The sequence below is a fragment of the Styela clava genome, chromosome 6 (genome assembly GCF_964204865.1).
Source record: "Styela clava chromosome 6, kaStyClav1.hap1.2, whole genome shotgun sequence".
Taxonomy (NCBI): Eukaryota; Metazoa; Chordata; class Ascidiacea; order Stolidobranchia; family Styelidae; genus Styela; species Styela clava.
Window position 1 is genome coordinate 8,867,749 of NC_135255.1, and position 16,004 is coordinate 8,883,752.

The 16,004-nt window shown below is 35.1% G+C and overlaps 2 protein-coding genes across 2 annotated transcripts in view; one reads left to right on the forward strand and one right to left on the reverse strand.

Moving 5' to 3' along the window:
* LOC144424303 (uncharacterized) overlaps positions 1–3,049 on the reverse strand; it is a 69,213-nt gene extending 66,164 nt beyond the window's left edge. The window contains exons 1-2 of the mRNA XM_078113478.1: positions 2,956–3,049; positions 2,359–2,420 (exon numbers count right to left, since the gene is read on the reverse strand). Coding sequence (XP_077969604.1) covers positions 2,359–2,420; positions 2,956–3,010 — 117 coding nt within the window. The 5' untranslated portion in view covers positions 3,011–3,049. The remainder of the gene's footprint in view (positions 1–2,358; positions 2,421–2,955) is intronic.
* A 6,524-nt stretch (positions 3,050–9,573) lies between these two features.
* On the forward strand, positions 9,574–12,184 carry LOC120331749 (ficolin-1-like). Its single transcript, XM_039398889.2, has 6 exons — positions 9,574–9,812; positions 10,020–10,082; positions 10,437–10,582; positions 11,003–11,099; positions 11,308–11,404; positions 11,836–12,184. The coding sequence occupies exons 1-6, from the start codon at positions 9,602–9,604 to the stop codon at positions 12,164–12,166; spliced, it is 945 nt and encodes a 314-aa protein (XP_039254823.2). The 5' UTR covers positions 9,574–9,601; the 3' UTR covers positions 12,167–12,184.
* The last annotated feature ends 3,820 nt before the right edge of the window (positions 12,185–16,004 follow it).

Consider the following 16,004-nt stretch of genomic DNA (forward strand, 5'->3'; position numbering starts at 1 on the left):
AGTGCTTCCCAAACTTTTTAAGCTCGCAATGCCTTCCAATGCAATAAAATTTTTCTGTTCACATTAAAAACGCTATGATACCAGTAAAGTTATATGAATCACGATGTTTGACCATCGAAGGCATGGTCCTAATTCCGCATTGTTACTCTTCGGCATTTATGATCAAATTCGGCGTTGTTATGCGAGCGCGCCGTTTCTCTGATCCTATGTATTCTCTCGAAATCGTGAGATTTATGTTTTGAACTAGTTTCAATAATAAGCTTAGAATAAAAATTGTAACAAAGTGCAATATTGGGCCTACTTTGTTTTATTTAATGTGTAATAAAATACAATGTACGTTGACTTTGCTTAGTCCGGCCCGCCACTGCATTTTGAATATTCAATGTGGCCCGATAGCAAAAATAATTGCCCAGCCCTGAGTTAAACAATAAGTTTTAATATTCGCATGGTTTTTGTTGGGGTTGTGTTTTGACCGAATTACACTTAACGAGGCATAGTTCAAATTCTTACAGTATCTCTGCAGATATACACGTGCTGAACTAAAAGTATCAATATGAAAAAATTTCACTGTTTATCGTAATCACAACGTGACACCCTATTGCGGTGAAACGCCTTTTATTTATGCTGGCCTAATAACCTTTAAATAGACTGACATTACAAGATAGTAATTGGCCTTTCGGTTTGGACGATTAAACGAAACGACATCAGATGGGACAACACAGCAGTTAGCCCCTACGCTGTACTGACTATGCCATTATTTACCGGATATTGCTACAGTTAATTCGTAGGACAGAATATTTAATTCCGCGATTATACGAAATTAGCATGGTTTGGTTTAACAGATTTTGTCATAAACAATTATGAGCGCGCATTGGTGCCCAAACTGACAAAAATAAGATCAATTTAATGCATTCTTGTACCTCGACTATTGGGCGGGAACGAAAAAAAGCTTAATTTTTATTTCTAAAACATGGCCCTAGCCTTATTCACTGGACCGACTCAGCAGCCAGAATAAAACGGTAGTTGTGCGAATCATGTTATGATGAAATTTTAAGGATGTAATTTTTAGGAAATTTCCTTTTGACACACAAACCAAAACTTATACTCAATATATTGAAAGTAATATTTGTATGTAGATTTTCCGAAAAAAATACAATATATCATTTATCTATACTATAGACATCTAAATTGAAAAGCTTTCAAATGATTTAGTTACATACTTGCTCTTCAGACTTGATAGGCCTTCATCTCACTCAGTGAGGAAAAGCTGGCACTTGACGAATTTCTTTTGCTACAATGATAAATTGTCCTGTCAACTTTCAAGCAGTGTTTTAAAAAGCTGAAAATCAATATATATGTCATGATTTTGTGCAAGCCAATTCTAAATTTGAATTAAACTAAATTTCGTTGAGCCAACTATGTCCTTAGGTAGTTAATACAGACAAATGTTATTTGACAGAGACACTGCAAAGCAAAAAAAAGACGTTAGTGTCAATAAAATACGTAACGGGTAAATTTCGAGATTAGATTTCATAAAAGCCAAACTTTTCTCCGATTTTTTTTTAAATACACAAAACTAAGAAAATTTAGACAAACAAAATTTATTCAGCGATTGCCAGTAAATTTCGAATATTATAGATTACCATAGAAATTGCTTTTCATCGACCTTACAGTTACAGGTATATGTAATCATTCAATTTCATAAATTCAGCTCCATATTTTATAACATACCAGGTGTAGTTTTCAAACTGCACGAGTTGCAAATATTACAATAAAAGTAAAACACCCAATGAACTTTTATAACTGTTTCATGGAGTATATGACTAATTACCTCTGATCAGTAACTTGTAAAATTATCACATTGTTCACGGTGGGGATCGCAAACTGGTGATCGCTATTCAGCAGAGAAGCGAGCAACGAATTTTAGGGGGCGCAAAGAGTACACCAATTTGATACAAGGTACTATATTAATAGTAATATTTCGGACTTCTGCTTTAAAACACAATTATTAAAACACGTACAGAATCTAAATCTTAAATTTCGATAGAATGCACAAGATCAAATATACAGCGTAACAATGTTGGCTTGCATCGAACTATTTAGTCTTTTAAACGTGAACGTGGGTCTTACTTTTTTGGAATTTTGATTCGAAAGACAATTATTAAAACTTGAGAAAATATAAATCTTACAATTTCGAGGGAAAACACACGATCAAATAAGTGGCAATGCCGACTTTGATCGCAAGACCCGAGACGCGGTGCGCTTGCATCTAATTGTTTAGCATTCTAAACGAAAACAGTGGTGTACAGGAATAAAATAGGCGTCGAAAGTCAAATAAAATGTTTAAATGACATTTACTTGTGAAATTCCTCGTTCGTTACTTTGTGTCTTTGAATCTACATCCTTTAATAGTTTTGCATCTGAAAAAAAGTTAAAATATTGATAAATAAACTGTCGCAGAACTGTAGCTAGCATATTCAATGAACAGCGGGACTGAATCTATCGGATCTTCTGCCAACGCTCCCGCCACGTTTTAAAGTGACATATTATTAATTATCCATTTGGGGTTAGGAAAGATTTAAAACTTTAATTCCCAGCGCAATCTGCATTCCTAACTTAAACTGGATTTTTTGAAAGTTATGCATTACATTCATGTAAATCTTGTCCTGTTGAATGCAGCTTACGCAGTGACGTAGATCAGTATATTACGTTTAAGTTTCTTAATATGATAAGTCTATGTATTGTCATATAGCTTTTAAGTTCAACCAGTTTTGAGGAAACGATGGAACCCGTTCTATACAAAAGAGAATCACCCACCAATCTAGACTTCTGTATTTGGTTAATAATTCCAATTCGTATAGGCCCGAAAACCTCTAATTTACCACTTATACAATAGAAAAATGAAAGCAATGGAATAGCAATGAAAACAATAGGTTTAAAGAACATTTAGCTCACCTGAATATTGTTTCGAACTCGCTGTCATAACCCAACAGTCAGCTTGTCCATACATTCTACACAAAATCAAACCTTATCCTACGACGAACATTTGTGACTGCGATGTCGCTTGTGGCTTCCCGCGCACAAATATTTGACGAAAAAAGCTAACTGATTGTTGTAATCAAATATTTTTAACTGATTACTTTAATTACTCCAGATTGCCGTTACGAGCCGATCACGCTTCTAAGGCGTGATCTCAAAGTTGCAGAATGAGGATGACGGTTGGGATTTGCTTCATACATTTTCTGATCGCATAATACCTAGTTCATAGTATTTTCGGGGGTGTTTATCTCGGTGACCGCACATTTGAACCCACGTATATTTGAACCCACGTACATTTGAATCATGTACAAATATCCGTAAATCAAATAAATTTCCATAAGTGCAATAGTACGCAGGTGCAATTGTCGTGGGTTCAGACGTACGTGGTTCAAATGTACGTGGGTTCAAATGTACACGGGTTCAAATGTAATGGAACCGTTTATCTCAGATCTCACATTTTTACATCAGTGACAAGAGCTTAGTACAAAGAATCCAGCATTTCGATTATATTTGTCTGTTTTGTTTTTCGAGTAAACGCGCACGTGGATGTCATCAAAAATGTAACCTTCCCTCCACTCCATGAAAGAATAACGGCGTGTTTAGCGTTATATCAATGCATTCTCTAAATTGACGTACAAATGTACGATGTCCTAAAAAGGGGAGTTACAATGGGACGTTGTTTCGATGCCTACTGCAGGGCTACTCAACTATTTTTATCGAAGGTCCGCAAACAAAACTTCAAAATTATTTGGGTCCGGTCTTTCCAGAAATGATATTTTGGCCTCCTTAAACGGGCACTTCCTCGACCGACTAATGGTTAGTAGCAAATTAAAATTGATTATTATGGTGTTATAGTTCTTTTCGTATATTTTCAAAACTATGAAAGTCATTGTATAATAGGAAATTCAAAAACTGGGGCTAATGATCCAAAATAAATAATTAGGTGCGGTCCCGGCCTACAGTAAAGGTAATTTCTCCGCCCAAACCAAACGGCAGAGACATAACATCAGCAACAGCATTAACCACGGTTCTATGTGAAGTAAATACGGTAATTGACTGCTCAAGACAAGTGCATACCGACGACAACGACTGATTCACATATTTAGTGTTATGAAGCTCGTGAAGAGGTAGACTGCTATTTACGGAGCCCCACAATAAGAACGTAACAAAAACAAATTGTTACTTACAGATTAATATTAATGAGTGATTTGAAAATACGCTATTCAATAACTCGGATGTATTTGCTTCTTCTTAAATTTTATTAATGTCATTTTGAGTAAACGAATAGTTCGCGGAGACTCTATAGTTCTGTATAAAGCACTTTGAGTCTGTCTCTACAGTAGACCTCTTGGTAAAAAGCGATCATGATACAGGTATGTTCGGCCATAAGGAACAATCCTGAGATTTCGTCATCCAGCGTAAGGGTATAGACGTATATTAATGTGTTTAGTATCTATGTCAGCCAGTGCACTGCAGTTGACTACGTTCGCGTTGAGTGGCGCATCGTGCTAAGTCTCAGAACTACGCTTGATTTCTAACCTAAGATTACCCCGCCTAGATTCGCAGGTTGAAATCCAGTAGGGGATAATTTAGTACCAGAAGATTGCTGGCGGCTTACTCCCACTATCCATACCCTAAGCTAGCGCTTCCCAAACTTTTTTCGCCACGGAATATTAATACTTTTTATGATGTAATTTCAGTTTTTTCTCTACTTTCGCTTGAGGCACATAATATGCAGCACCTACGCCAAATGGATTTTTCGAACCGTCAGTAAATACGTGTACATAGTCTCGATAGTTTTCGTGTATATGGTCAAGAAATGACGTTTGAAGTATTGTTGGTGAACATGTTGTACCATAAATCATTAACGATGTATCAATTTGCGGTGGCTTCACTATCCAGGGAGGAATCTTGAAATTGACATATTTTGCAACAGAGAAGTCGGTAAAAAAGCCGTTGGTTGTTTTCATAATAAACGTTGCAAATGACGGTTTGTAAGGAAAATATTCTTCCCACGACTGTTTGAATAATTGTGCTGTAATTTCGCTGTCATGAGGAATCATTCTGCATTTGTAATGTAGACATTTTCTATAATGTATAATATGTAAAGGCATTTCGTTACACTGAGATTGTGACGCTATAATAGGAGTACTTTTTAATGCAACCAAACATTGTGATTGAATTACAGCCAGTTTCCGCAATATAGTCGTTGTTCTTATTGTTCCTGTTCTTGTTCTTTGACACGTTTTTAAACAGTCGCGTTTCTCTTTGATTACTGGACCAATTGCTTTGAAATTTTCAGTAGTTAAAGGTGGATTTTTTTTCTAGAAGGCTATTACTTTTATTAGTTTCAAATATTTCTGTGAGCTTTATGAGATTCGTTTTTATTTTGAGCTATGACGTCATCAGAATTTGCCACCATGTGGCGATTCCGCAAACATTTCAACGATATATTGGTCAGCAAAGTCGGGAGTTTCTTGATAAGGTAGACCAGGGTGGTCCAAACTCTGTCATGCTGATACATTCCGTGCGGCTCACACAACAATTTTAGCGTATATTTGTATGTAATGGAGTAATGTTTTTTTTTAGATATTCTAACTGGGGTTGGGATCCCGAAATTCAAACCCTTTTTCTAACGCTCTGTGCCAAAACACTCTTCTGTTTACAAGCGTCGGCCATGTGACAGTAGTGACGAAACGCAGAGCCGATTTAACACCGCGTAATCCATTTTTTTAGCTAGGTCCAGAAAACAAACTTGGACTGACTTGGTTGGTATTTGGCGATGTCACTAAGCTTGCTCACGCTGCAAGTTTCTAAATTACTCAATATAACAATTCGTAATAAAATGAGTGTCGCAAGAAAGGTGACATGAGAGAACACGGCGGAAATGTATTTCCTTGCCCATCACACAGTGTCTGGTTTGATTTCAAGTAATATCTGTCACGAAAGAATATAATTTGAAGCGACATTAAACGCAAGATGCGCAAAATACAACGGTAATTCTCGGGAATTAACTTCAAAATAACTGAAGGCTTTATATATCTTCTTTAAACGAACGCCAACCATGCAACCTAATAATAGTCTGATTAGAAGATCTCGTTGTTTAATAAATTTAAAGTAAGTAAACTCGCGATATTTTTATCACTTTTGGGTTTTCTCCGACTTGCGGCCCGCGAGACCTCGTCAAAAGTTTTTGCGGTCCTTCAACTTAGCAACCTTGAACCACTCTGAGGTAGCTAGGTACCGGTAAAATTTCAAACTACAGTTGTGACTTGTATCTTTTGGCATTTTGATTCACGTTGAGACTGGAGGCATGAATCTTTATTGTCACACTCCTTCAGGATTAGAGCTCAACCGATATATCGGCCCGATATTGCGTGTTTGCATATATATAATATCGGTAGTAAACGGCCAATATATATATCGGCTGTATATAACAGTTAAAAAACTTGAAAAGGTTCGTAAAGGTTGTTTTATTTACTGTTGGTTTTGATTAATTTTAATGGATAATACACTTATGTGGTTTATTGTTTTTATAATTAAATTACACATGAAGGGGCACCAAAGTCTTCAGTGCTTAGGGCACCAAAGATTATTTTGTGGACAGATTATTGCCAATAGCCGAAGAATAGTTTTTTCAAATAAGATTTTCAGCCATCACATTTCTCGTATTATCAACGATCAGCTGTTGTGAGGCATTATGATATCATATAGAGCTTAGTTGTGGCCTATTGGATATTTCTCAAAAACTAAGTTGGCGCCTATTGGATATTTCTCAAGAACTAAGTTGGCGCCTATTGGATATTTCTGAAAAACTAAGTTGGCGCCTATTGGATATTCCTCAAGAACTAAGTTGGCACCTATTGGATATTTCTGAATGACTAAGTTGGCGCCTATTGGATATTCCTCAAGAACTAAGTTGGCGCCTATCGGATATTTCTAAATAACTAAGTTGGCGCCTATTGGATATTTCTCAAAAACTAAGTTGGCGCCTATCAGATATTTCTCAAGAACTAAGTTGACGCCTATTGAATATTTCTCAAGAACTAAGTTGACGCCTATCAGATATTTCTCAAGAACTAAGTTGACGCCTATCAGATATTTCTCAAGAACTAAGTTGACGCCTATTGGATATTTCTCAAGAACTAAGTTGTCGCCTATTGAATATTTCTCAAGAACTAAGTTGACGCCTATTGGATATTTCTCAAGAACTAAGTTGGCGCCTATTGGATATTCCTCAAGAACTAAGTTGGCGCCTACTGGATATTTCTGAATACCTAAGTTGGCGCCTATAGGATATTTCTCAAGAACTACGCACATTGGTAGTTTTATATTCTTTTATTCTCCACCAAGCGTTAATTCGATTAGTTGTTGGACAGTTTATTGCCATTAGCCAAGGAATAGTTCACTGAAGAAAGATTTTCAGCCAGCACAATTCTTGTGTTATCAACGAACAGCTGTTGTGGGATATATATTATGATATTGAAACTGGTAGTTTTGACGGGGATGGATATGTGCGAAAGGATTGCTGAACTCCTTGCTGCTGTAGAGTAGTTTAAGTAACCGCTTGTCGATTACGGCTTCCTACACCATCAAGTCAATGCTTCCGAAAACAAATAACTAGCTAATCCCATACCCGACATGGAATGGTAACCGAACGATCGGCCGTGGTTCGCCATACGATTAAGGCCGTCTTATCGGCTTTCCTCTCACCCGGTATAAATATGTAAATCCTATCTTGATGGATTTATATGTATATTAATTTGACTATATATGCATATGACTTGGCAGTATTTGTACATCACCAAAATGGCTGTATTTGGATATTATTTGGCTGTATATGAATATTTAGTTGGCGCTAAATGGATATTTAGTGGGCGCTATATGCATATTCTTGGCAGTATATGTATGGCACGTTACCAACCCTATCGCTTTGAGATAACAGCACCGAATCATAATAAATTGACAATTGTAATAAGTGCAAAATGGATTTTTGAGCGGAACTCACTGAAAAATTACACGGTTGCTAAAAACAAAAGATATTAATTTTTCAGTACTCAGAACTGATGAAGACGCTAGAAGCCTGTAAGAGCCCAATATTTTACCCAAATTGTTGCTGGATTTTATAACATTTGATATCGATAAAATTCTTTTAACATCTGGTCCGAATTTTGCTGACGTTGTGATCAGCTTAGGGATTTGCCTGTTGTGTCCATGTTTTCGAACATTACACACTTTATTTATTTATACTCTTTGATATTTATGATATTTTACATGAATTTGAAACTTATCGTTGTTGTTATCGTTAATCTTATTGCATACAATGTTTTTCTCTTTAACTACATAATTAAACGATTTCTATCGATGCATGTTTTGCTAGCGCACTAGTTCCACTTCGAGGGAGGCTTATGTGTATTTTATTATTGTATACAAAAACAATAATCTTTGTTATCTCTGAAAAATTCGAATGAAAGAACTTAGTGTTATATATGTTTATACGAATACTTTGAAAGGAATTGGAAAAGGGATACGAAGTAAAACAGCTATATATTACGCATTACTCATTAATTTACTGGAAATATACATACGGCATTAATATAGAAGATTAAAATATTCCTTAAATGTGAGGTAAATGTAATTTCGTTGCTATCACCGGAGGCAATTAAACCTATTGTAAAATTTAATCCCAGGCAATATTTGCGGTAATAAAAATTGCCTTCGTGTCACATTTTACCGTAAATAAGCCATAACAGGTATTTTCTATTCTTGTTCGCACGAAGCCTTCAGTGGGTAGAAACAGTGGACCACCGAGCAAGCCATATAAAAGTCAGCAATTTGGGCGAAACGTTTGAGAATGGTGTACAACACTTGTCTTTCCCAATTGAGACTACACAGATTAATATGCTTGATATTCAGTGCGTTTAAAATTATAAAATAAATATTATAAAATATAATATAAAATTAATTAATTATAATATAAAATATCAATCATAATTTTTTATTAGAATGCCACAGCAACAACTGATGCTTTCAGTGCGGAATGTTCAGGACAAAGTGTGCGTTTTTAAATTGTTTCTCAACAGTTTGCTATCAGCCAGAAAACCAGGGTAAACAGCAAAAATCGTTTCAAAATCGGCAATTTTGGATCATGGAACAGAATACGCTTATTCCGCATTCCTATTTCAACATAATTATGTATTGTCTTAGTGCAAGTATACATTGTTACGTATAATTTTAAAATAACTCCGAAGTGACGTATTATTTTCTATGTAATTTTAACACTGACTCTCAATTGATTGTAAATTCACTCTGGTTTTATTAGGCACAATACAATTGCTATTTTATTTTTATGCAGACTGATCATTCCCATTCCGCCAGTTCGCAGATAAGAATCTCATCCGAGAATAATTATATGCGATAGGATTGCTGGACTGGTAATCGGACGAGAGGATGTGTTTCGTCATGTGATAATGTCGTTATTTCTCTTTCCTTCCCCGGGAAAATATATAGATCTTATCCTAACAGCAGTTTTTTGAATTTTATTTTAGTACAATCTGATAAAATGCGGCAGTTTATAGTTCACATCATATTTGGCATCATCATGCAATATAACACCGCTGCAGAAGAGCTTGGCTTTTGCGAGGTAGTCTCTACCTGTCTTGCAGCTCAAAAAACAATTGTTGTAGAGTCAAAAGATTCTCTGAACAACCAAGACAACTCTGTATTTGTAGATTACGAACTTATTAACGCTAAAATCTATGAACAAATTACAGGTAAGTTGATCGCGTACTTCTTAAGTTACACGTACCTTCGATTGAGTTTTCAATGTGTATTGGTTGTGAACCTCGTTATTTGGTATTTTATGAGTGGATTTTTATTAATTTTAAAAGCATTGGCATGAGGAATATGAATGTATAAATCTAAAACAATGAAATATGTTTGTCTATTCATATTATTTTTTTTTTATTTTTTGTTTACAGAAGCTGAAAAGCGATTGGATGCAAAACTATCCCAACTAGAAGCTAAACTTACTCAGTTGAAAGGTTGCACTGTTATTTGTTTCGTGTTCTAGAAACGTAACAATTTAAAATACGCTAAACGATGCATATGTATAATCGATGCATATCTTTTATATTCTGAACACAAAACAGATTTCAAGAGGTAAATGCACGCATGGTGCACGAATTACCTTCGAGCAAGAATTTAAAAAATAGCAAGAATAAAACAGTCCCAAGACCGTATCGTACATAATATGAGCTTAACTATTGGTATGTTGTAATTGCAATCTTGAAATTATTGTCCCCTTCCCCATTTCTCTACAATACAACACAATAAAAATTTATACTAATTTCCTATGATCCTCTAAAAATACAATGAATCAAATCTTTATTGTTCAGATGAAAGCCTCCCTAGGAGCTGTCGGGATATTCAAACTTCAGATTTAGAATCTTCCAAAGAAAATGTTTATAACATTTCTCTTGCGGCATTGCCTCGAAGCACTGACGTCTCTTGCGATCAAGCCACAGACGGAGGCGGGTGGATTGTGAGTGACATTTTAGATCAAGACTTATGATTAACCAGTATTTCATGAAAACGTTTTTATTTCTGGCCATCTCGTGACATTTTCTATCGCTTGAAGCCACTTTTGTGGGTGCGAGTTTGTTGAAGGTTCAAGTTAAAGCGTGAAAGGTTTGCTTTGGGCACATGTTGGTTTATGCTAGGAAACTGTACGAAACTATCGGTATAACTGGTATAACCGGTCTCGTGTATTTTTGTGTCTGATTAATAGTTCCAGTCACAATGTAGTATCGACAGTCCTATCATGATAAACAATTTATTCATATCGAACATAATATATATTCAACTATATTGCTTTTATAAAAGGCTAAATGTTCGGAATTCTATTTTTACAAAGGCTTCATGTGAATGAATATAATTCTGACAAGTATACTGTTTTTTGAAGGTTTTCCAACGAAGAGTAGATGGCTCAGAAGATTTTTATCGGAATTGGGATGATTACGTTGAAGGTTTTGGCAACAAAGACAAAGAATTTTGGCTTGGTAAGGTCATATATGTGGGAATACATTCAAACTAAAACAGTTCTGTGTCTTATTGACTTTGCGATTTAAAAAGAAAGTTTTGAAATGCACTATCCAAAAATTTAATAACAATGAAATATCACGTTTGAATTTTTCAAACGGTATTCAATTATCAAGATAACATATATATATTTTAACTTTTATCTAAAATCTCAATTTTGATCGCCAGGTTTAGAAAATATTCATAACATTGTGAAACGCGGAAATCATGAGCTCAGAATCGACATGGAAGACTGGGAAGGCAACAAAGCATATGCAAAATATGGGTAAAAACAGTTTCTGGTATTCATATAAACGATGTCTCAAAAATGCCGTTTCTCACTAGTCCTAATTTAGCACATGTATCCCATTTTTCCACATCTGTTCCACACTTACTCCTTCTGTTCTGAGTTAGGGTAGATATAAATTGTGAAGCCATGATAAACCATAGGAAGTGGGATTCATACTATGTATTACGTTAAGAAAGTATAAAACTTTGGCAGGTTACGGTATACTGCGTCTATGTGAAAGGAGATTGATGCTATTGGGATAAGTGGGACACGACATAGTAAAATATAATATGATATATGTATCATAAAGTCTTTCCAGAAATTCATTTGCATAATATGACGTGTATAGTTTGGAGCGTCAGGGTAAACGCGTAGCCTCAAAACAGCAACACGATGGTTATTTATTCCCGGTTGCATATGCATTTTAGATCATTTTACGTTGGAGATTTATCAACCAACTATCGCTTAACTGTCGGAGAATATAGTGGAAACGCAGGAGATGCACTTGATCATGGGCAGCATCAAAATATGCCTTTCACGACCAAAGATGCTGATCATGACACACACAGAACGGAAAATTGCGCCCAACTGTATCAGGGAGCATTTTGGTACGGAACGTGTCACAACGCAAACTTGAACGGACTCTACGTTCAAGGAGGACATAGTGATCGGCTCGGTGTTGCTACAGTATGGAACCGATGGAAAGGGCATCATTACTCCTTGAAATCTGTAGAGATGAAGATGAGAGAAAAAATCTGAGTCTGAAATATTATTATATCTGAGATAATATTTGCAATAAAATACTCATTATTGCAAAATATGTGCGTGTTACTTCATTTCTCTTTGATCTCAGGATGTATGGAGTATATCTATTTTTGGTTAATTTGAAAGTAATGACCTTCATCAGGTAATATTTCGACCCCCAATTTTAAGTTTTCGTTTTTATATTCGGGTATGGCGTACATCAGATAATTTTATTAAACGCCCTGCGGCCTGATAGGTTTTCCGTTCACACAATTATCAAACATACTGAAAGGTTATGGCAACACCACAATGTTAGGTAAATGGTGAGTATTAGACAAGTGTGTAACATACAAAAAATACTTTTAATGCAATAAGTATGGGGGGTTAAAACCTCTTGCTCCATTCGTTTAAAAGCCTGAACTTTTTTTAATATATACAAACGCCCGGAAAAAATTGAAATATTATGCAATTACACCTCCCACCATTATCAATGCCATATTAACATAAAAACTTACAGATGTTTCTTCAGTCCATAATTGTGCATGTTTTACTGAATCAACCTGTGGCTTTTTCACTGAGGAAAACCCGGAAAATCTATAGTCTCCAATTTAAAAACTAGTGAATATGGGTGTTTTATTCCCATTTGCAACATCGGTAATTTGTCATGAAATCGGAACCGAACCAACATTACTTATATCAAGCTGGGAATTACTGTGAATTGATTGATAATCCATTCAGATAAATATCGTCACGCTAATAACCGAATTGCCTAAGTCATTTTTAGCGATTTTGAGTTTTCTATAAACTAGGTATTTATGTAATATTGCGCACCTGTCTGTTAACTCAGATTTTATTTTAGGAATTCCGAAACTCATAAAAATGGAGATTTAGTATGACATGCACATTTGTTTCGTCATAATGAATTATCATTGTTACCGCCGAACTATTGTGACGTCACAAAAGCAAAATGACTTCGGCGAAGTATTTTCGAGTTTTTGCATCTCGGATTCTAGTTTAGCGCGTATTAATTTGGATTTATACTACAGTATAGGAAGGCGTGCACTTGTGATATTCACTGTCCGAGTCCGATTCACCTTGGTTGGCTTTTATATTGGATGCATTGCTGTTTTATTCTTTATATTTAATCTTAATCTTATTTCGGTGGGTGTGCAGAACGTGTTATATTGATGAAATATATATTTTTAAACATAAAAAATAATGTAATTGAAACTGATTAGATATTTTGGGGATTGGACATTGTAGATACTGAGAATTACATTTGTTTTTGGAATGTTTAGTTTTCAGGACTGGTGCATATACTAAAGTTGCAAAATTGCGTAAGTCCCCCAGTCATAGACACATTTCTGGCTAAGTCACAGTGCGCCATTATGACGTCACTTAACTGCGTCATACAAATTAACTTAAATCCGGCTACGATCAAAAAATTGAACCATGGCAAATTATTGACTCTCAATGGCATAACAATATCATTAGGAAGTTTTTTACGTTTTTCTCAAACTGCTAAAAATGACTTACGCAATTCGGTTATTAGCGTGACGATATAAATTGTGAAATAATTTGTGAGAAAATATATTTTGTTTCTGAGCGTTTGCAACGATTTCGTGAAATCAGGAAATAAATATTATATAATTAATATCGTATTTGGCCAAAAGAGAATTAGGAAATGATAGAAAATCAATTATGTTCAATTTCAAAAAGTAGTGACTAAGATGTGAACGATATTGCCTGAACAATCAAGGCAAAAAAATCATATGCATGTTTGCGTCATCCGAGGTTTCGAAAATATCACAACGAGAAATTTGTGCAATGTTCTTACTGAATTAAATATTAAAATTATATTTTACTCAACTTGCTATGTAAATATTTTTTCATTGTGGATTGCCTATCATGAATCGAAGACTTAAATTTATGCACCCTCTATGTTTTGCCTTATACGTCTCGTTGCTTTATCCTTATTTCATGTCAGCCAATATTTTTTCCCCGTTTTTATTACTTCACGTTTTTTCTCATGGCGAAATGTTTTCATGAAATTATAAAGAAAATCGTAAAATGTTGAAACAGATAATTTCAAATGGCTGTAAAAAGCATTTCATATTGGTTTACTGGATTTTGTGAATAATATTTCATGTTGTGTTGAATCGAATGGAATTTATTCATATATAATACACGAAGTTCAATTTCAAAAAGTGTTCAATAATACGTATAAATAATATAGTCTTCCCTTAAAATAAGATCATCGAATGATTAATCTAAAACGTGTGAGAGGGTAAGGGAATAAATCTATTGACTTGCAAGGCATTCTAAAGGATGATGGTATATGGTCATTTTTGGGACCTCCTGAAGTATGCGCACCAAGATGAACCAACCTGAACTCAGGTTGTGTACCAGGTTAGGGTTCAGGTTATGCGACATCTTGGTGCGCATACTTCAGGAGTACCGATTTTTGAATAGCATAATCCTTTTTAATCATTTTGAATTGTTATAAAATCTTGTGAGAAAACCCATTTTACTTTGCGTGTTTCGCAAATATTTGATAAAACAGAAAACAGATAATAATTTAAACCGCCTTGCAGCAACTTGGACTTTCAACTTTTGAAATAATATCATTGCTATAATGTCTAATTTCACAAATATTGTCTGTATTATGTTGCTTGTATTGCAGGATACAACCGAAGCAAAAACGACTTTCCAAATCGTCAATTCGTCCAAATATAAAGCGTTCAGTAAAACAAAAAACTTTCCAAAAATGTCCCTGAGCAAAATATTCATTGGATATTCCTTTTTAATATATTTAGGCAATATATCATTAAATAACTTCAGCTGTATATTTGCAGTTATTTGTTTTTGTTGATGAAAATTAACAGGAATCATAGTATGACTGAAAAGTTGTGCGGCCCGATTACCCCGACTGATAAAATGGCCTGCGATAGCAAATAGGTTCGTCACCCCTGTACTAAAGTAAGGAACCACGTACAGTACAGTACAGTACCACAGCAGTTCTCAAAACTTTTTGATCGTGCCAAATATTCAGGAAAAAAACTCACCTCGCACTGACACAAAAAAAAATTTCCCCCATTTATGAAACTCAATTTTGGGATCATTAATGTGCACTTTATGCCTTTTCAAGTTTGTAAACTTGTAGTCGTATGGAATAAAGGCAATGTCAACTCTTCTTCCTCATCTCTGCCTGATATTCATAAGCACTATCAATGAGTACAGGACCTATTTCACATATTCACATATCGTCGACCATTAACCACAAAAACACTACTTTAAGACTTTAGTCCGGCAGGATCGGGCCTTAACATTGTTTTGAGACATAAAGTTTTTTTTATTGTTTAGATATAATGTCGATGACATAAATAATGATACCCAGGTGGGTGTGGAGTATATAATGTTGAGCAATTTTTTTTAGTGGATTTCAAGTATTCGTACTAAGATGACGCACAACCTGAATCCTAACCTGTTACACATGCAATGTTCAGGTTGTGCGCCATCTTGGTACGAATACTTCGGGAGCACCTTTTCGTTAAAAACAATTATTTCATAACTAGATGGGTTAGTTTTGAATACATAGTAACATTGAATCTCCTTACAATGTCAGAAATTCATTTTTTGTAGATTAATGGTAGTTTATTTCACCAATATAAGCCAAGATCTATCGACAGCATCTAGCCATTTCCTTTTGCGCTCGTCAAACTACATTTGTGTTGCTGCGGGCATTTCGTTTTCCTGCTTTAAGCTTAAGGACTTAGGAAATATTTTATTAGTTGAAATGGATTGGAATATTCGGCCTCGTCTTTCACTCCGAACAAGGCCATGCAAAACCATC

Excerpts from the sequence above, each read along its gene's own strand:
- LOC120331749 (XM_039398889.2), top strand. The coding sequence starts at position 9,602 with ATGCGGCAGTTTATAGTTCACATCATATTTGGCATCATCATGCAATAT. Across the intron at positions 10,583-11,002 it reads CAGACGGAGGCGGGTGGATT|GTTTTCCAACGAAGAGTAGA; the intron begins GTGAGTGACATT and ends TGTTTTTTGAAG. Across the intron at positions 11,100-11,307 it reads AGACAAAGAATTTTGGCTTG|GTTTAGAAAATATTCATAAC; the intron begins GTAAGGTCATAT and ends TTTGATCGCCAG.